A 21,417-nucleotide genomic window follows, 5' to 3' on the forward strand; every position below is an offset into this window, starting at 1 on the left:
TAGGTAGGTAGGTAGGTAGGTAGGTAGGTAGGTAGGTAGGTAGGTAGATGTCTTGCATAAGCAGACACCTTCTTGGTTTACTTGTAATCATTTAGGATTTTAATGTAATTAACAAAAACTGCTTGTTCGCCTAAATTCACTGATTGCTGTTCGTGTTTTTCAGGATTATTTCATCACCTTGATGAAAGCTCAGCAGGCGTCAGTCATCCAGTGTCAAGAAATAACCCTCCATGACACCCTTCTTTTTTCTGCAGTGAATCAGCTCATTCTCATCTCTCGGTCTCGTGGCCTCCCCCTGCTGCAGCCTCTAACCAATCGCCCTATTGATCTCAACTGAAACTCAAAAATCATCAATAAGGACTTAATGTGATTTTGTTGTTCAATCAGTTGTCATTTAAATCACCCAGCTGAAGTCCTGCAGACCATGTACTGTCGCATTCTGCACATCTCACCAGTCTGCGTTGTCATTTTAGGAGGAAAAGAACTGCAGCACTCACTTTGTCTTTGCTTTATTGCCATTTAATCTGCCAGTTCAGGAGTCAATCCATAGGAGTCAAGTTAAAATAAATGCTTTTATTTTATTACAAATATGTATGTTAGCCCGTTGTACCCTAAGTATGGTTTCATGGATGTCACCAATGAAATAGTGCAATCCCATTGTTTAGGCTGGTAATTAAGATGTAAATATGACTGTGAGGTTTGTGAGCAACAGCAGTGATGTCACCAACATCACCAAGAGCCTGACTGCCGTGCATTGTGCTGCCTTATCAATGCTTTAAGTTAGCTTCTGTTTAAATACAGGCTCTACACCTAATTCATGTTGTTTGCTATCATTGCACTGAGCTTGAACTGGCAGATACTGAGCAACAAGGCAGTGACAATTTTCTCCAAAGGACGTAAGCCTGTCTGGATTATCTACTCTGTGAGCTGTGACCCTTCTGTTAGTGCACCTGGTTAAACAGAGGAGGCTTCAATAGTCCAAGTATCACCCTTTGTGTAATTATTGTGGAAGCGTTTGTCTTGATAAAGCTTTCACGTCTCATATTGACACATAATGACGAAACAATAGTAGTGTGATAGTGACGGAGAGTAATCCCCAGTTTATACTCTGGGTGCTAACAGATTGCGTAAAGCCCTCAGTATACTGCCGCGTACATCCATACGCAGAGGTACGCACGTACGTACGCAGAGGTACGCACGTACGTACGCAGAGGTACGAGCGTACCCCCCAGGGCATGTCCGTGCAAAGCTCAAATTTTTACGACCGCATACGCGTACGCGGTGTTGCACAATAAACTGCCCAGCGACAGACTGTTTTGTATGCGACACCAATGTATTAAATTCCCCTTCTTCATCTCTGATCTGGCCTTTTCTTTTGTTTTTTTGCCAAGAGGCAACAGATCTCTTCCTCCTCCGTTGATGCCATGACTGAAATGGTGAGAAATTAAGGAATTTGTCACAAGCGAATTAAACTCATGTCCAGCGTGGCTGTGGGAAGGTCTGGAGATTTCCTGTTGGGCTGGTCTGATGCGTGGGCTGTAGAGCCAGCGCTCTCTGTTTTGTTTTGTTTTTAGATCTTTTTATTAACAATATATAAACACAGAACACCACTGCGGCTGGCTGCCAGCGCTTGGTTTTTTTTTTTTCTTTCTTTTTTCCGACCTGTACACAGCAGTATACTGGGGGCTTAAGAACTTAACTTTAGCTGTAACTGCTGGAATCAAAACTGTTCATCTGTTATCAAAATTTCTCATGAACCACCAGATGGATTAAAAAAAAAATTGATTAAAGAAAGCAATGTTTCCAAAATTCTGGCAGCTTTGGATGAGCTAAACTTTGGATTATCAGTAGCTCACACAGTGAGCTAATAACATAATAGCTATATATTTGTTTGGAACTTTTGTATGCAAGGTGGTAAGCAATATGCATTCCTTTAAGGCATGGGTCTGAAACCTTTGCGATAAAAAGAGCCATTTTTGCCACTTTACTTATTAATTATGATGTCCGGAGTCACAAAACCTGCTATAACTGTGTAATGTCAACTGGTGGCCCGTGGACCACTACAAGTTTGTTGGAGATGTTTTTTTTTTTTTTTCAGCCAGTGGGGGTGATACTATAAAACAAACAAAAAAAGTCTAACTATATTAACATTTATTAATATGTTTACATTTTACTAGAAAATAAAAGATCAGCTTCATGTAAATAAAAGTAAAATATATTTTTTTACAATTTTATAAAAATTTAAACACAGAACTCTGCAGGCCGATGTGAGTTCTCTTAATTGTTGAAGAATTAAGTATCCTACTTAAAGCATAAACTTAAAGACAGTATACAATTGGACCAGCTCGTTGGATATCCAATTACATTTTTAAAGAAAAATACTTTCATTTACTTTGACTAGTGTCATCCAAGTTGCACCATATTCCGTCTCAGCAGCTTCTCTTAAAGATGTTCCAACTCATTCTGGTGAATTGGAGAGACAGATCACGCTGAGAGACTGGAAGTTAACAAAGTGGCTAACAAACTACTAGCATGATGCAGTCTACATGCTTTAGCTCTTATATTTATACTATTCTTCACATAGTTGAAAACGACAGGAAACATGATAAAACTAGCCATTTTTGTTGTTGGTAAGAATTTAAATAACATTCAGTTTGATTTTAGTTTTGGTCAAAGCCTGAAGGAGCCGCTGCAGAGGTACCAAAGAGCCACATGTGGCCCCAGAGCCACAGGTTGCAGACCCCTGCTTTAAGACTTGCTCAAAAATGTATTAGATTCAGTTTGTGTGGATATGAGGCCTTACAGAGAAATGTGCGCTGAGCTCATAATTATTTTCTGCAGCAACTGTTTGAAGTTCTGCAGACAACTCTACGTTTCTGATTAGGTTGATGGTTGCAAGCGTTTCATTATGCGCTTGTGTCGCTCTCCGTGCGACGAGCAGATGTGAACGGAGCAGAGCAGGCGTGTGCAGCCGCTGGCAGCCCTGCAGGGTCCAGGCTCTCACACGTCTGTGTTAACAGTTTAGCTTCAGTGCCAGGTAGAAAACGAATGACACGGGGCAGGGTGGCACATCCTTGGAGATGTTTGTCAGGAGATGTTCCTCCCTGCTGCATGTTTACACTCACAGGGGCCACACTTGGCTGTTAGCAGGGAGGAAAACTGGGAGAACAGCCATCTTGTGAGAGCCAAGTCTCTTACTGTGAATATTAAAGAGAGACGGAGGAGGGAGAGGGACGGAGAGAGATATCTGGACAAAACAAAGCTGGGTTTGAAGAGCCTGGAGCACATAATAAGCACAGCTCTTTCACTGCACACCCAGGACACTCTGGAAAAGTGGGGAGGCCGCTGAATGAGAGAGGAAGTAATAAAAAAAGCAAACTTCTTTGAAAAGAGTCCTATGTGTGTGCTAGTGTGGTTCTCTGTGTGTGTGTTAGTGCAGATGCATGTTTGTAAGTTTTGTGCTGCTGTCTGCTCACCTGTACGTGATTTTGGTGAGATAACACCAAATCCTTCATGTGAGGCAGAATAATTGCCATTTCTGTTCATACTGGAATATTACCAGAGTAAGCAGGTGGACATTGGGTGAGACTCCCTTTGTTTTTTTTTCTGTGACAGTTTGAAAAGAGGTTGAAAAGCAACAGCGTGCCAAACATGATGAGCCCAAAGGTAGAAAGCAGAGTAAAAGGGAAGTGGAGTTTGATGAGATTGCCATGCTGTCTGACATGCAGCCTAAATGAGCTGAGAGCAGGGGCGATTCTAGAATCTGCCCTTTATCCTCCCCCAGAAAATTTTGAATAAAGTAGATTCCATTTCCCGCATTCTGGTGTATTTTAAAGGTTGTTTAATATATACTTTTACCTACATACATAAACACTTGATTCAATAACTGTTTTAGAGTTAATGGCACAACAAGAAGTAGCCTGACCAACAGTTCTCCTTGTGTGAATAGAGGATGCTCTTCTTCTCTCACGCATCCTAACCCCACCTAACTTTGTCCTTTTCTAGCCACAGTCTAAGAAACATAGTGTGGCCTACGTTAACTTTTACATTCTTCCAGACTCCGTTTAGGTTTTGGAAATGTAATACCAGTAAACTGTATTTCATCCACTAAACACTCAGGGTAATGCTGTTTGAATTACATATTCTCCATTGACACATCCATTTTTTGTGATTGTTCCTCACGAAATCCATCTAACTGCAAAGCCTTTGTAAAGCAAAAACCCCAACAATGTTGTTGGGAGGAAAATGGGGTGGAGCTTTGCAGGTAAGTGGCGTTTGAGATCGCTGATTGGTCAGTTGCTGACAAGCCTGCTGGACTGATTGACAGGTGGTGTTGAGGATCTTACTCATGCAGAAAGAAAAAAAATCATAGGTTTTACTGGCCTGTTTAAGTGTTAACATTTATTCCAAATTCATTTAAATATTTTTGGTGAATCTAAGATTTGAGAACTGAGTTTCTTTACAAACTCCTAATGATGGTTTCTTTATTTTTCATGTGTGCTGAGTTAAAATTTAGGGTGCTTGAGCACCCCCAAAAAGAGGCTACTGGCTGAGAGGCTGTTTGATGTCAGCAACAAACACATTAGTTTCTTAAGACAAACTGTCTGCATGAGCAAACAGGCAAAACAGGAACAAAAAGTGACAAATTTAGGAAGCAGTGGCAGTGCTGTAACTTTGTTTAGTTTACCCCTCAAGGTAGTCTTTTCACCAGCCATCAGGGACTTGACTTCTCTGATGTCTCGTATCCAACTAGACTTCCACAAGTGGGGTAAATAAAGAATGACAAGCCCTCCCCTTCACCTCCAGGCAGGGTTCACCCACCTCCCCTTGCCGTTGTGGATTTGAAAGCAACAGCGCAGCAAAATGACATCTCATTTCACCTCTGTTTCGCTCGATGAAAGATCTACCGTTATATATATATTTTTTTTACAGACTTTAAAAAAAAAAAGTTTCCCTTTATGTTTTATTATGTGGTTAGAAAAACAGACACGGTCACAGCGACTTCCCTTCTGACGCGCACATACACAAACACACTTGTAGGACTCTCTCTCGTGTGGTTAGAGAGAGGCACACAGGAGGACCTCACATAGAGCTTACAACATGGGTTACTGCCAACGGAACGCAGATTTTTACCCACTGAAACCTCAGTGCATGCTGATATGAGCTGCTGATGATTTAAGCATTGCAAGACATCACATATAACGCTGTCGGAGTGGTGGAGAAGCACAGAGGAAACAGAGGGCCATAATAAATTAATTAAATGTTGCTCGCTCTACAAGTTCAACAAAAGTGAGCTGCTGTGCTGCTGTCGGCCGATACAAACACAAATAAGGAAATACTGTCACAATAAAGCAGGGGATGTTCAAACTTCCCTAACTTTGAGTCTAAAAGCAAATCAATTTAAAGGTATTTCTTCTTTAATAGCAACAAATTGAGTGCAGTTTAATAAAAGAAAGCAAATTGTTCGGAAACAAAAACCAGTGAGGATTAGAATAGTAACCAACCAAAACCAGCCACTTCTTCAGGTTCCACACAGAGAGTCCAGGAGTGCCATGAGGACCATCCAGCCCTCCCCGTGTACCCAGTCTCCCTCTTCAGCTTCACTTGGAACCAGATGGAGATCAATAGCTTTTGTTAGCCCATAGCTGTGCCATTCCTCAGCCGGGACACTGATGCTAACTATCAATAGCAATAAGGGCCTGTCTGAGGCTCAGTTAACTGCTCGCCGACCAGCACAGCTGTCTGGCAGCAGCTGATAAACATCTTGTGCCCAGAGTTGCAGCAAATGAACCACTTGTTTCGACTTTGTGGGTGTATTTACTGTAAGTATGCGCATGCTTTTCTTTGGGGGGGGTTACGTGCCGTGTCTGCTGGCTCGGTGGTTACCTGCACACTGCTTTGTTGTGTGCTTCCAATGCTCGCCCGGCTTACTCTGTGGCCGTGGCACAGACATGGCATGTGTACACCGTGTTCTGTGTTTACGAGCGTGTGAAGCAATGCCGGGGATAATTCAATGTGTAATTTTTAGTTTTGCTTCCAGGTTCTTAAAAAGATACATAAACACTCAGCTTTCTAGGGGTGATGTCTGTAATTTCTTCAAGATGTCTGGAGAGCTTAGGTCCTCCGCAACCTCCGAGTCTCAGTGTGGCAGCGCAATCCGCCTCCGTCCTGCGAAAACGTCTCACCATCTAAAGCATCTCTCTTCGTCCAAATACCATCCGTCAATGTCATATGAAAGCAGAGTGTGTTTTTCAAGAACACGACGGAGCTCAGAGGAAACGAGTCTTGGTGGTCGTCCAGTACCACGGTGTTTCTCGTTAATCCAAGTCAAGCGAGCCTGTTTAATCAGATACAATCAAGGAAATTTGTATCATAGCGATCGAAGGATTTAATGATTGCGCCCCTGAGTGAGAGTCTATTCAGAAAAAAGACAATTTCAAAGTAATGGGAAACAGGCCTTATAGGTCAAGAAGGAGAAAGGAGAAACCTAAAGGTGTATTTTAAATTTCTCGTGACTTGGGTGCATATTTTAAACATAGGATATTTCAATAAAAATGTGTATTTAAAAAAAATCCCTTTTGTTTGAGATTATTTTAACAGTTCAAACATAATTATACCAATTTTCATTTGGTTTTTAGAGCTTTTAAATACCGTTTTAAGCATATTCCATTCCAACAGCTAGGCAACAAGATGCAAATTTGTGTTTGAACTATTTCTGTCTGTGATATCTGGTTTCCAGTTCTTCCAACACAGGGGTTCAACCACCACCATCACACACACGTAGACATCCATCCTGAGTAAGCTGAGCATCGTGCATCCTCTTTCCCCCTCTGTCTAACACACACACAGTGTTAGACATGTGCACCTCAGTGCCACCCCCGAACGTTCGCTTGTTTCCCCTCAAGCAGGACGACACTGAAAAAGTGGAGGAAGGTGTCTGTGATGGCAGCTGAGTTCATGTAAAAACAAAAACAGGCAAACTGATGCTCAAAGAAGCTGCCGTGGAGAGGAGATGGAGGGGAGCAAGGGGGTCGGAGGCTGGGGGGAGGGAGATTCTGTGGGACAAGCGGTGGCAGGACTGCTGGAGGACAATAGGGAGGGTTTGAGCTCTTAATTAATGGAGGCGAGTCCGTACCGCTGCAGGTATTGGACTTTTGATGCAGTCGATTCCTTCAGAGAGAAACAATTTAGGGAAAACAAAAGTAATTTCACCTCATACTTTAAACACAGGAGGTCCCCAGTACTTTGTGTAGTGTCTTCAAATAGCTTTCTTCTCAGCTTTATAATAATTTTTAAAATACTGCAGGTCTCTCGGTTTACAAAAACAGACTTCGTTGTATATGTTTCAAGTATTGACATTGTACATGTTTGCAAAGTCATGCGCCCCTGAAAGCTTCTGCAGGACATCTTGAACAAAAGTTCGCTGAACTTGTTTTAAACAAGTGACAGCATGTGTGAGTTGATTGATGGAAACTGTGCGTTTATTTCACTGTTTCTTTGAGCATGAGGCCAGCTCACAACAATCCCTTTAATCAAGCTCCTAATCCTTTTGGCATGTCATTAATAAGACCTTGTACTAGTGTCATATATATATATATATATATATATATATATATATATATAGTGTACATTTTAGCAGGTGCTCTCAAATTTGACATTAATATATAAAATGTAGATGAAACCTGTTACTTTCTGTCTCATTTTCACACGAAGCTCACTTCAGCTGAGTCTCCGCATCCTCCAACTTTTGCCTCCTTGCTCTTCTGCCCGCGCTGACAGCCGCGCGCACGCGCACCCTCACGTGCAGCTGACCCAGATGAAGGCCGGATCCAGCTCGTTGTAATTCCGCAGGAGTCTGCGTCGAGCAGGACGGTGAATAGAAACCCACCACGTGTTGAACACGGTGTCACACAACTAGAGCTGTGTGTGTGTTGGGGGGGGGGGGGGGGGGGCGCTCTTGTTAGAAATACACCGAGTGAGGAGGATCACTAACAGGTTCCACCGCCTTAAACTACCGCATTATGCGCTCAAACGCGCCGTGTTCCCGCGTTATATGATCAATCATGACGTGCCAGCGATAACAGTGAGTGATGGCACGCGGGCCAGGCCAGACCTGCTCCTGTATGGCGCGCGCGGTATTGACTGCGCGTGACACCCCGAAATGCGCATCTTATGCGCATCAAAGACTTTTACTCAGCATACACATCTATTTTGTTCATTTTGACTGCTGGTGATAACTTTTTTCGGTTTGTTTGTTTGTTTTGTTTAATCAATTATATTTTTAAATTCCTGTTGTTTTTTTTTTCATGTTTATGATTAATATTTAAAAAAAGATTATTAAATTGTTTTTCTGTTTTTTTTTTCTTTTGTAAGTCTTAAATTGTTATTATTAGAGTTTATTAAAAATACATAATATTTTTATTGGTGAATAATAATAATAATAATAATAATAATATAATAATAATAATAATAATATGCAGCTAAATGTGTGTCTAAAGAATAGAAATGTTTAAGTTCGTTTGTAACTTCACAGCTGTGCCCCCTAACTTTGTCCCTGCGTGTCATTCAGCCCCTCCCTGAGTGGTGCGTGACACTGTACCCCGCACCATCCGGAGTGGATCCCATTTAAAACGTCTGCCTCTGGCCTGAGCTGCAAATCACCCTGTTTACAATCTCACACCAACACTCACGTCAATTAACTCACCATTGATTTTCCAGCCCGGGACATTATAATATTGCAGTCCCCCCCCCCCCCCTTTTTTTTTTTCTTGCAGCATTTTAAAGTTAGGTGCTCATCATTCCGGAAGGGGGGGGCGCTGCGTGCACCATTCGCCCCGCCTCCTTTATTATTGCTCATTTACCTTTTGACTCTGATGATCACAGCTTATTAATCTATCACCATATAGTTAATGTACTTTGAAACTAAAAGTTTGGGTAATTTTCTGATGGAAAAAAAAAAAGAAGAAGTAAAAGAAGATCACTCAGGGCTGTCAGAGGTATTTGATTCCCCCCCTTTGCTCTCCTTTTTTTTTTTTTTTTTTTTTTTCATGAATAAGTAAATAGTAAGGCTAGTCGAAACTAAAAGATAGCTGACACGAGAGTGGACCAGATCCATCTAGCCCGCAGCTGCTCTTTAAATATTCAGGGAAAAATAATGGCATCCGAGGCATCACCTATAGTAACGTTATTATCTTCATTTCTCAAAATCAGCCCGACTGAGAGCTTCGTTTATCTTTTTCAGGTAATAAATCTACTCGACTGGGCGCTCCCGAGGGACCTTTTGCTCTCACGAAAACACCAAAACTCAGGGCGCACTCCTGCTGTAAATAATAATGATAATAAAATAATAATAATAATAATAATAATAATAATGACAAGAAAATGAAGACATTTTTCAAATATGATTTTGACGATACTGTAATATACTTTTTTTCATTTATTAAAGAACATTTTGTATTAAGGAGCTCACATCAACGTCATTTTTTTCATAAAAACTATTTTTATTTGATTGATTTGACTAAAAATCATCACCAGATGATGAACTCAAGCGTTTTGTCATATTTTATGTTGAGTGACCATGTGAGTTTTTACTGTAGAAAAAAAATAAATAAAAAGTTTGACATGAAAAGTTTTATTTATCCTGTTATGGATGAACACACGCGGTTCTCTGCGCGTCCTTCTCCCACTGAGCGTGATTCCAGCGCGCGCAGCACGTTCGGCTCCGTGGAGCGCTCGCTGACTCTCAATGGAGAGAAAGAGGGAGAGAGAGAGAGAGGAAGAAACCAAAAGAGAGGAGGAGGGCTGGAAAGAGGGGGCGGTGACTTTCTTTGTGACTGAGCAGCCCGCTGACCAATCACGTCTCGGGTGGGCGAGGCTACGCGCCTGTCCCACTGCCGCACGGGCCCTCAAAGTTTGTTTATTCGCGGAACAGCAGTGCGTGATGAAAACGTGTCCCTTTCTCTTAATTATACGTGAATTTATGAAAGCAAATCCTTTTTGGGACGTCAAATCACGCAGACTGGACTCTTTTTTGTTTTTAGGGGTGGTGGAAACGCGCGCTTCGGTTTTACGCGCGGAACATGCTCCTTGTTTGGCAGGAGGGGGGCGCACCGGCAGCCCCGCGTCTTCTTCTTGAAACTCCTCAGACAGTAGGCGCTGAACACGACAAGAGCTGAACTCCACAAACACGTCTGAAAAGCTGAACGGGTCCTCGAGCTGCGTGCGCAAAAAGTTGGTTGGAGATCGCGCACGCACAGGAAGGCAAAAAGAGGAAAGCGGACTGATCGAGCCTAAAGACGTCGCAGGAATGGACTTGAGAAGCTGACCCCTCCCCCTCCCTGCAGTGGTCAAGATAAAGCGCCTGGCTTTGCCTAACACAAGGGGTTAAAGCGTTTCCAAAGGGGGAGTTTGGAGAAGCCAGCCTTCCTTCCCCCGCGCGGATCAACTCATTGGGTGGGAGCTGAGAGAGAGACAAGAGTCCCCAGCAAATCAGGAGCTAATTGATTAAAGAGACTTCATTTGAATAGGAGGGGGGGCTGGCAAGGTGCCAATCGCCTTTCAAAGGAGCCCCCACCCCCCCTCTCCTGTATGATTAATCGCACGGCATTATTGATAATCATAACGGGGCACATGCGCGGTGGATGGGGCTCGATTTACGTAATTTTTGAGGAGGTTTTGTAGTCATTTTTTTATTCTCTGCCTGCTGATGTGCCAGCCAGCATGTCGCGGAGGAAACAGGCGAAGCCGCAACACTTCCAGTCCGACCCGCATCTGCCTTTACCCGAGCACAATGGTGAGTCCGAGTCAAAGCTGGGGGGGAGGTGGGGGGGTCTGCTTTCATCCCGGAACCCAGAATTTCTCACACTTTTTGTTTTTATTTGTAACTTCTTCTTGTTGTTATTGTTGTTTTTGGAAGACTGCCGAAGGTTCAACTTATTACTTTGAGTTTTAGGAAACTTTTATGATTTTTTTTTTTTATTATTTTAATTTTTTTTTCTATCTGGATGAGGAGAATCTTTTTTTTTTTTTTCCCTTTCAAAACTTAAAAAAAAAAAAAAGCAATTTAAAACTACTTAAAATGTTCTGTTCTTTTATTTTGAAGCACTTTTGAAGACTCTTGTCGGAATTAATCAAAAAGAGATAATAAGATGACGTAATAATTCAAAAAAAATGTTTGATTTGAGATGATTTATTTTTGTCGCGTTTGAGTTCCGTGTGTGAGTGCTGAGAGTTTGATAACTTTTGATAGTGTCGCGTTTACACGGTTTTGTTATAATTAAAAAAAAAATAGTATTATTATTCTAAAGTAAGGACGCTCACCGGGGGTGGGCTTGTGCGCGCACCCGGACCCCGGATCGCAGCCGGGACAGAGATGTCCCCTCCATCCCCTCTGCGCCTTTCTTGGACAGAAAATGTGCGTCTGTCTGTCGCGAAATAACAATAATATTATTTAAATAATAAAGCCTTAACTTGTTTTGCACACGTTCCTAATTTATTTCCACAATTTGGCTAAAAAGAAAATCGACTGGTCCGAAAATGAGTGGAAACTTACAAACATCTGTTTTAATGTTTATTTGGTGATCTATTAATTTCACCGATCTTTTAAACTTTTGTTGCTCAAATTTGAAAAACAAATCTAAAAGTTCAGCCTTTTACTAAAACACACTCCTTTTTAAACCTTTTTATTGCGACATAAATAAGTTTTAAATTGTAATCAAGTGCGAGTCAAAAATAAAACAAATATTTTTATTTATTTTATTTTGACTTTCTGTTTCTTTTCTTTTTTTAAGTACTGCATGCTTGAATACTTATGTTTGCAGAGGCTTTAAGTTTAAATGTAAGAGGAGTTTGTGCAAAAAGTGGCGACTGTGAAGTCCTGCTTCAAAGTCCAGCAAAGGCATCAAAGTTAGATTTAATTGCATCTTTTCTAGTTTTGATAAGAAAAGAATAATCACAGGAAAAAATCAATAACAGTTTGATTTGACAAGAGTGTTATAGATAACACGAATAATGCTTCAACCAGTCTAACAAAAATAAAGGGAATACCTTCGCAACTGTTTCTTGTGCTTTTCATTAAAAAATTAATGCTCAGCTGTGTGAACAAAATTACTTTAAAACATTTACAGTTTTAAAATGCCACAAATGAAAAGTAAATAAAATGAAATGATGACTGTGAACATTTTATTTTTTTTATCTTGTGGCATCCTTAAATTGAATCAATGAACTCTAAATATTCCCGCCTGCCTCTCTGTGTTTTTCCATTTGAGGTGACCCAAAAAGCACGTGCAGCTCGTTTCAAATATTTCATTACAAAAAGTCATGTATGGAGGCGCATCCACCGCCCAGTGCATGTGATTTTCAGGAAGTTCAATTCTGAGAACTGCGTTTTTCCTTTAAATCCAATAAACAAAAAGTTCATTTTTGTTCCTCCTGCTCTAACAGGCTATAACTTTTCCTAATTAAGTGCCGCACATTCCCACATATTAAAAATACCTGAGTGTCTTGTGTGTGTGATTAGACGCGGTGTGTTTTTGCTGAAGCGGTGTTTAGAATAAATGTGGAGAGCTGTGGGATCCGGAAGTGGAGCAGAAAGTCATTGTGATGCTGAGGGCCGTGGCTGCTGGGAGGTCGGGGCGAGAGCTGCAGAGGGTGGGATGTTGAGCTGTTTTAACCTTTGTCAGTGGCCCCCCTCCGTGTGGAGGCGATCAGAGTTCAGGGCCCGGTGTGCTCCTCTCAGCCTCGCCATGACGCTTGCTGAGCGGAGCTGCAGGCAGCCCAGCGAGGCCTGGCCTTTTTATACAACGCAGCGAGGTTTGATCAGTGTTGTATCCATCCCCTCGTGTCTTATCGGAGTGGCCCCCCTCCCAAAAAGGAGAGCAGTTAGGACCCCCCCCCCCCCTTCCTTCCTCCCCCTCCACCACACAGTTGTTCTTCAAAGAAAGAGAGCAGTTGCTCGTCAAGTTGCCAGTGTTTATGTGGTGTGAGTTTAGGTGTAGCATGAAGGAGCTGCTTTGTCTTTTTCCCTCCCCTCAAGCTTTAACCGTGTCACCGGGGCAGAGTTTCTGAGACTCCTGTTGTCCTGCACCACGGCAGCTTTTAGTGGAACCCCATCTAGTGTTCAGTGGGATGAGTCCTGAGGGCCGGAGAGGACGTGAGCAGAAACCCTCCTGAAGTTACAAGTGTCAAGAAGCTCACACAAAAAGAATGTAGGAAAACTCTCAAAACTCTTGTCAACTTTTTTTTTTTTTCCTTCTCGACTAATCCTCGCTTTTCTGATTTGTCCGATTCACACTTTGCTGAGTTTGTCCCGAGTTTCTGTCTTGCTGCGCTTTGTTTTTCCTGACACCCTGACACTGAGCCTTGCGTATGGTTTCTTTAAAGGTTTTACACAATCCTTCATACCTACTTGACTTTATCTTCATTTTAATTCCATGTTAATCCTTGCTATTTTGGGACTTAAGCCTAATGCTAGCATCTGCGCTGTTGGCTATACTTCTCTTTTGGGGACAGTTTGAAGTGATGCATTGACTCAGTCTGGATCCCTCCTTGGTCATCAAGTAAGAGATGACAGTTCATGGAGCTGATTTTTACTTGTACAGTCGCTGGAGTTGGTCGTGAAACAATCTACACCATTTTTATAGTTTTTTTTTTTTTTGCTGTCAAACTTAGATTAAAAAAAGTCTGGATGAAACTGCTGCAGAACTGTGATGAAATTACATTTATGATTCTTGCTTATGAGCATGGAAATTAATCATTTATTTTGGAGATTGAGATTCTTAGGTGCTAGTTTTAGGATTATTAATGATAAAAAAAAATTGGCTTTACAAATTTACATTAAAACTTTTGAAGGATTTGTTTAACTATTCAATGAATAATTGATAAATATTGCTTATCACTTATATATATATGTATATAGTGTTGGGTAGTAAATGTGACAAAACTTTACTTTCAAATTACACAAGTAGTTCTGTGTAATAATTGTTTAATGATTAATTTATTTGTGTACATTTTGTACATATTTTTACATTTTTATATAAACACTTAAATGCACATATTTTATTAATTATCTTTTAGAAGTCTGTTGTACTAATAGGTTTGATCCTATGACATATGATTAATTTTTTTTTTTATTATTTGTGTAAGTTAAAGGAAAAAGTGTGTTTACTGAAGTCACACATTTTCTATTCTATGAATCAGTCACTTTTTTCCCAAACTTGACGCTCAGTGTGGGTCGGCGGGTGGGTGGAAAGGGGATTTAACATGAAAAGTTATCATTAAAGTTGAATCTTCTCTGTTTGCATGGTTTGGTGGTGTGAGGGCCGGGGGTTTACTGTCATGGCAACTTTGTGTTATCCAGTGTCTCTGAGCGGAGAAACATTGAGGGAGATAATCCCTGAATTAAACAGGATCTGCTTTGAGTCGACTGAGATGAGCAGGGCCAGGCTGTGCCGACGATCCCCGCCGCTCCCATGCTGCGTGAACAATGGGAAGGCATCCTGTCTCTCTGTGGGGCAGGGCTGCACTTCTCTGGGTTTCATTTGCAAATGAATTCTTGGCCCTGATGAAAGTGTTGAGGGGCTGGGGCTACAATGAAAGGGATTCATAGAGAAATGCAATTTGTAAATCAACTTGTATGTTAAATAGTGAGATTTTAGTGTGACAAAGGAAGGAATGAATAAGGAAAGTCTGGAGCACAGCAGTGGCTCAGGGGGCAGGGTGTCGTCCTGCCTTGTTTTACTTCCTGATTTGTCCCGTTCATTAAAATGTAAAATTTTAAAACCTGTTCCTGGGTGCATGTCAATAGGACTCACTGCTTTCAAATTATTATCAGCAGACGGTGCTGTTTCTGTTTTACTTGCTTTATTAGCCAGAGCGTCCAGTTTCTCAGTTTTGGCCAGTTTGTGAAGCATGAATTTTAATGTATGGCCAAGCTCTTCATTTTAAACAAAATTTGTTTTTTTTTTTCATTGCATTTATAAACCCTGCACTTTTGTCTGTTTTTTATTGTTTTGAATATGTTTTGACCTGAAGAATTATTGTTTTTTTAATTAGATAAACGTGATAAATAATTATATCATTTTAAATCAACTAAATTGTTTTTGCTATAAAATTATTTCAGTTTTATTATGTTTAATTTTTTCAATGTGTGTGTGTGTGTAACCAGTTTGAGCCCCACAGGCTCCTTTGTTTTTGTCTAACTGTGATTGCAAAGCAGAGCGGATACAAATTAGTTTAGCGACATGGATAACCTGTCCAAGATGCCCATAGTTCGCTGAAAATGAGCAAAGTTGACAGTGAATTGAAAGTCTAATAAGTCCTTCAAATGCTTTATTTGCACAGAGTGGACAAGAAGACATTAAAGGGCATGGAATATAGGAAATCAATGTTTTGCTATGAAATTTCATTAGGACCAAATGTCCTCAATTCACTCTGTTTTATATTTTGATGGATTATCTGAAGAAAATGATTACCTTTGCTTGGCTGATGAAACTCAGATGTACATCCTCAAAGATCACTTTTAAGCATTATTTGCATAGTTCTCATTGATTTTTGTATTCTCTTTTATCGTGTTTCAGAGGCCACTGAATTGAAAGGCGTTTATCATTTTTGTTGGGCTTATTGTTGCCTTGAGATCACTGTTTTTTGTGAACACATCAAAAGGATAAGTGTAAAAATGATTAAGTTAAGATTAACAACAGTGGAATTTGAAGAGATAAAGCTGCTTCTTCAGCTGCAAAATAATCTTTAATCACTAATCCTCTGTTTCCTCTATTTCAGGGGACACGGAACTTTGCTCTGAAGACGCCTCCTGCAAGGAGTCAGACGTCCATGTCTGTAACAGATGTTGTGCTGAGTTTTTTTACTTTTCCGATCTTGAAGAACACCAGAAAAATTGCACTAAGAATCAGTTAGTTTTGATAGTCAATGAAAATCCTGCCTCCCCTGCTGGAACTTTCTCACCTGGATCTCCTCCTCATAATCCAGATGACCAGATGAATGAAACGCCTAACACTGATCAAACGGAGTCCAGTGACCTTTTAGAGCCCAACACGCTTGAAAAAGACGAATTCATGGATGTAGATGTTTCTGGAATAAGCAGCGGTCACGAAGAAGAATGCAGCCAAACTGGGAGAGGAAGCCCTCTCAATACAGTCAGCAGTCACACGGGCAGGAGCACTTCAGGCGCCGCTGTGGGTACTTCAGCAGTCTCTGCCTCCTTGCCTCAGCTCAGTAACCTAACTGAACTTGGGAACTTCTCCATGATAAACAGCAATGTCATAATTGAAAATCTGCAGAGCACTAAAGTGGCTGTGGCTCAATTCTCCCAAGAGGCCAGATCCACTGGTGGTCCCAGGGTGGCTGTGCCAGCCCTAATGGAGCAGCTTTTAGCCCTGCAACAGCAGCAGATTCACCAGCTGCAGCTTATAGAACAAATTCGCCATCAGATTCTGTTATTAGCTTCCCAGTCCCCAGAAATGCAGGTACCCCCAACTTCTGCTCCAGGCTCAATGGGGCCCTCTGCCAGCCCACTGACGACACTCAGCTCACATCTCTCTCAACAGCTGGCTGCAGCCGCAGGCCTTGCACAGAACCTGGCGAGTCAGTCAGCCAGCATTAGCAGCCTAAAACAGCTGGCTGCAGCAGCACAGCTACCTCAGTCCAACCCAAGCAGCAGTGAGACATCTCAGAGCGTTACCACACTGGGACCATCAACAGTCAATCCTCAGTCCACTGATAAGCGACCTAGTGTCATGAGTAGCCTCCACTCTCAGCTTAGCAACTCCTCACTAGCTAAATCATCAACACCAGCTTTTGGGATAGGTAGCTTGTTGAGCTCTGCAGTGAATCCCCTTCTACCTCAGCCCCCATCCGGAAACCCCATATTCTCTAGCTCCATTCCCAACGTTGGGTCCACTGTAGAAGACTTAAACTCTTTAGCGGTTCTGGCCCAGCAAAGGAAAGGCAAGCCACCAAATGTAACTTCATTTGAACAAAAGAGCAGCTCTGACGAGGCTTTCTTCAAACACAAGTGCAGATTTTGTGGCAAGGTATTTGGGAGTGATAGTGCCTTGCAAATCCACCTTCGCTCTCACACTGGCGAGAGACCATACAAGTGTAATATCTGTGGTAACCGCTTCTCTACCCGTGGTAATCTGAAGGTGCATTTTCAGCGTCATAAAGAAAAATACCCACATATCCAGATGAACCCTTACCCTGTTCCTGAACATCTTGATAACATACCAACAAGCACAGGTATACCATATGGCATGTCTATGCCACCTGAGAAACCTGTCACAAGCTGGCTGGACAGCAAACCAGTTTTACCCACTCTAACAACTTCCGTTGGTATGTTACTGCCACCAACCATACCAAGCCTCCCCCACTTCATAAAAAAGGAAGATCATTCAATAGCCATTACAAGCCCTTCTGTTACTGCAAAGAATGACTCAGGTGCTACTGAGCCTTCAGCTAAAAGTAATGAGGGAGTGTCTGAAGAAGGCGAAGGTGCAACTTTGCCTACCTCAAATGGAAAAACTGAAGAAGGCAGCCATTCCTCAGGCTTTATGACTAATCTGAGCTCTGCCTCAGAAAGTATTGCAGAATATACAACTTCTAATAGCCCACCCATGATGACCAATCCACTCATGCCTCTTCTGACCGATCAATTCAAGGCTAAATTCCCCTTTGGTGGCATCCTGGATCCTCTCCATGGGTCAGAGACTTCAAAGTTGCAGCAACTTGTGGAAAACATTGACAGAAAGGTGACAGACCCGAACGAATGTGTCATTTGCCATCGGGTGCTGAGTTGTCAAAGTGCTCTGAAGATGCATTATCGTACTCACACAGGGGAAAGACCTTTCAAGTGTAAGGTCTGTGGCAGAGCATTTACCACTAAGGGAAATCTTAAGACCCACTACAGTGTCCATAGGGCTATGCCTCCTCTTAGAGTTCAACACTCCTGTCCTATTTGTCAGAAGAAGTTTACAAATGCTGTAGTTCTTCAGCAACATATTCGCATGCATATGGGTGGGCAGATCCCCAACACCCCTCTGCCAGACAGTTATCCAGAGTCCATGGCTTCTGATACTGGTTCCTTTGAGGAGAGAAACTTTGATGATCTGGACAACTTCTCTGATGATAACATTGAGGCGATGGAAGATGGTCTAGATAGCAGTGTTCCAGACACACCAAGGTCTGCTGATGCGTCCCATGACAGTTCATGTAATTCTCCATCTCCTGCTGAAATAACTAACCAAGAAAGGCAAGAAAGAAATGGTCAGGAAAATGTGCAACACAATGAAATGGAAGAGCTCTCAGCTACCCAGATGAAGGTAATTTCAAATGGTTTAATTGAAGGGGATTGCCTCACTAATGATTCCTCATCTCTGGGAGGAGATATTGACAGTCAAAGTGCTGGGAGTCCGGCGGTGTCTGAATCTACCTCCTCCATGCAGGCACTATCCCCAAGTAACATGCAGTCACATCTACATAAATCTCCAAGCTTTGAAGAAAGGCATCAGAGAGCCTTATCTTCTGACCACACCAGTGCAAGCTTGTTGCACTCTCATCCCTCCAACATTGGAGCCCTAGATCTGACATCTGTCAATGCCTCGAAAGACCCCCTGGGCATGATATTCCCCTTTCGTGAGCGTAACACCATTAAGAACACATCCTGTGACATCTGTGGGAAGACCTTTGCTTGTCAGAGTGCCTTGGACATTCACTACAGAAGCCATACCAAAGAACGACCATTTATTTGCACCGCTTGCAACAGGGGTTTCTCTACGAAGGGCAATCTCAAGCAGCACATGCTAACTCATCAAATGAGAGACCTGCCCTCACAGCTCTTTGAGCCATCAAATACCAGCTTATCGTCCAGCCCAACCCCTTCCCTTCTCTCTGTTGGGTCTCTCAGCAAACCTGAGGTCAACGGTTTCCTTCATGGCCTCCACCAAGAAAGCAAAGACGTCACCCCAGGCTTGGTCACATCATCAGCCTCCACGTCACCAGTACTCTCTGCTGCTCCACCACGTAGAACACCCAAGCAACACTTCTGCAACACCTGTGGGAAATGTTTCTCCTCTTCCAGTGCTCTGCAAATTCATGAGAGAACCCACACAGGGGAGAAACCATTTGCCTGCAGTATCTGTGGCCGGGCTTTCACCACCAAAGGAAACCTCAAGGTAAATATTGAAACTCCCTGAAGGCTGCTGGTCTCCAATAAATTTGTGCGTGAGAACATTGGTTTAAAAATAGTCTCAGGTGTCCTATTTAGTTTTATATAGCTTTTCAGCAAACTTGACATCTATTGGTGATAATTTTGTATAATTAATGAAAGGAGCTGTTTTGTGAGAGAAAAAAATACCTTAATGGAAAAGTTGATTCACACAACTAACATGACTGCTTGGGAGAAGTGCCAGATTGTAAGATGACTGAAAGCAGGAATGATTTGGTGCACTGAGTTAATTTACACAGTAAGCTAGGTCAGTCGATCTATATTTTTCTGGGTAAACTGGAAGAGTCACAAGCTTATATAATGCAAAAGCACTTGTTTAATGATGTATAGAAATTCAAGAGCACCGACTATAAAATTACATGTAATATTTGACTCTGCCAATTTCTAATCAAATGGTAATATGTGTTTTTATTTTTATTTATGTTTGTGTGATTGATGTTAAACATTTTGGTCTGAAATAATCAGATAAAAGCATCTCAACTTTTATGTAGGGATCTTCAAAAAATTACATTCAAGCACAGCTGTCTGTGTTTAAAGATTATGAAGGAGTGAAAATCTTTGAGAGCAAAGGTTGTTGGCAGAGGTGAAATGTCGCATGTAATACTGGCCTGTGCAATGAAACTGGACAGTGTAATTTTGGCTCGAGCTCTGTGGTCCCCTCGTGAGAAGAGCTAATTAAAGTTAAGATTAAACACCACGCATCAGTCTTGCCAAAGTAAGATGTTTACACCATGTTGGTACATTTTGCAGCTTATGCGGCTAACTAGACTGCTGCTCCCAGGGTGTGAAGCTATTTAATTACCGTCAAGCATTATGATTATTTTTTCCATTGCATCATCTCATGTGCAGCTCCTGTGGCCAAGTTTTGTAAACAACACAAATTTGTATCCCTCTCATTGCTTTTTGTCTTTGCTTCACTCCTTTTATTCCTTTGCTTTCTTCCTCTTTCTCCATCTGTGTAGGTTCACATGGGCACACACATGTGGAACAGCGCTCCTGCCAGACGTGGCCGTAGGCTCTCTGTGGATGGTCCAATGGCCTTCCTGGGCACAAATCCAGTCAAGTTCCCTGAAATCTTCCAAAAAGACATGGTATCAAGGGCAAGCAATGGGGACCCGGCTAGTTTTTGGAACCAATATGCCGCAGCCTTCTCCAATGGCCTGGCAATGAAGACAAATGAAATCTCTGTTATTCAGAATGGAGGCATTCCCCCTATGTCAGGTGGTGTGGGAAATGGGGGCAGCTCTCCCATAGGTGGCCTCACAGGAAGCCTGGACAAACTACACAACACAGAGCCCAATGCTGCTCTTGCTGGTCTGGAGAAAATGGCCAACACAGAGAACGGGTCCCACTTCCGGTTCACCCGCTTCATGGAGGACAATAAAGAAATCGTCACCAATTAGTGTGCTCATGTTGGGCTCAGACACGCAAAGATGCCTTTAGGCATTCTGTACACATGTAGACATACACAGAAGACAGAGAAGGAGAACAAGACGAGGATAAAATCAAATGAACTGTTTTGCTCGTCATTGAATCTTTACAAACACTCGTGTGAAGATAAGTTGCTTTTTTGTACAATGTACATGTCATAGTTTTACGGAGCTTATTTATTAGTGATTATAACCTTGCTTGAAAACAAGTGAAAGCATTAACAGTTAGGGTTTGTTTATTTTTAAACCAGAATGAGTATGTATGGGTGCTTTGAAACTTAGAAAATCTGGCTAGAATACCATACATTGGCATTAAGTTATTTTCTGTCTGTAGTAGCTATAACCGAACTGTCTATGTTTCTGTGATGCATTAGCCCTGTAATAAGCAAACAAACTTGCTGTAAATAATGTACACTGATCTCCTTTAGATGGTCTAACTTCTGTATGTTTCCCTCTCCTCTCGAGATAAAACAATGACATTCAAGCAAGGGACAAAATCATGTGTTAGTTCATCTTTTTGTTTGTTATTTACCTTTATTTTATTTAAGGAAGACGTAATATTAAAGTTTGCTACATTTCCAGCGTTTCTTTAGTGTTACCTTGTTTTGTTGATACAGTCTCCGTGTATTGTGCTTTCTATTTTTTTGTTTGCTTCAATATTTTTACTCTTCAGTTTCTTCTTTTTTCTATTCCTTTGTTAAATACATGTCATATATATATATATATATATATATATATATATATATATAT

General features: G+C 41.7%; 1 protein-coding gene across 2 annotated transcripts; it reads left to right on the forward strand.

The window, feature by feature from the left end:
* The first annotated feature begins 10,381 nt into the window (after positions 1-10,381).
* On the forward strand, positions 10,382-21,318 carry sall1a (spalt-like transcription factor 1a). Of its 2 annotated transcripts, none has more exons than XM_037690982.1 (3): positions 10,382-10,792; positions 15,778-19,184; positions 20,200-21,318. In XM_037690982.1, exons 1-3 carry the CDS (start codon positions 10,720-10,722, stop codon positions 20,638-20,640), a joined length of 3,921 nt encoding a protein of 1,306 aa, XP_037546910.1. In that variant the 5' UTR covers positions 10,382-10,719; the 3' UTR covers positions 20,641-21,318. The 2 variants fall into 2 exon arrangements, with proteins under 2 accessions (XP_037546910.1, XP_037546918.1); XM_037690990.1 differs by lacking the exon at positions 10,382-10,792 and adding an exon at positions 13,184-13,205.
* Positions 21,319-21,417: the final 99 nt, after the last annotated feature.

Source organism: Nematolebias whitei, chromosome 2 (assembly GCF_014905685.2).
Source record: "Nematolebias whitei isolate Nwh7 chromosome 2, NemWhi1, whole genome shotgun sequence".
In the NCBI taxonomy this organism is placed as follows: Eukaryota; Metazoa; Chordata; class Actinopteri; order Cyprinodontiformes; family Rivulidae; genus Nematolebias; species Nematolebias whitei.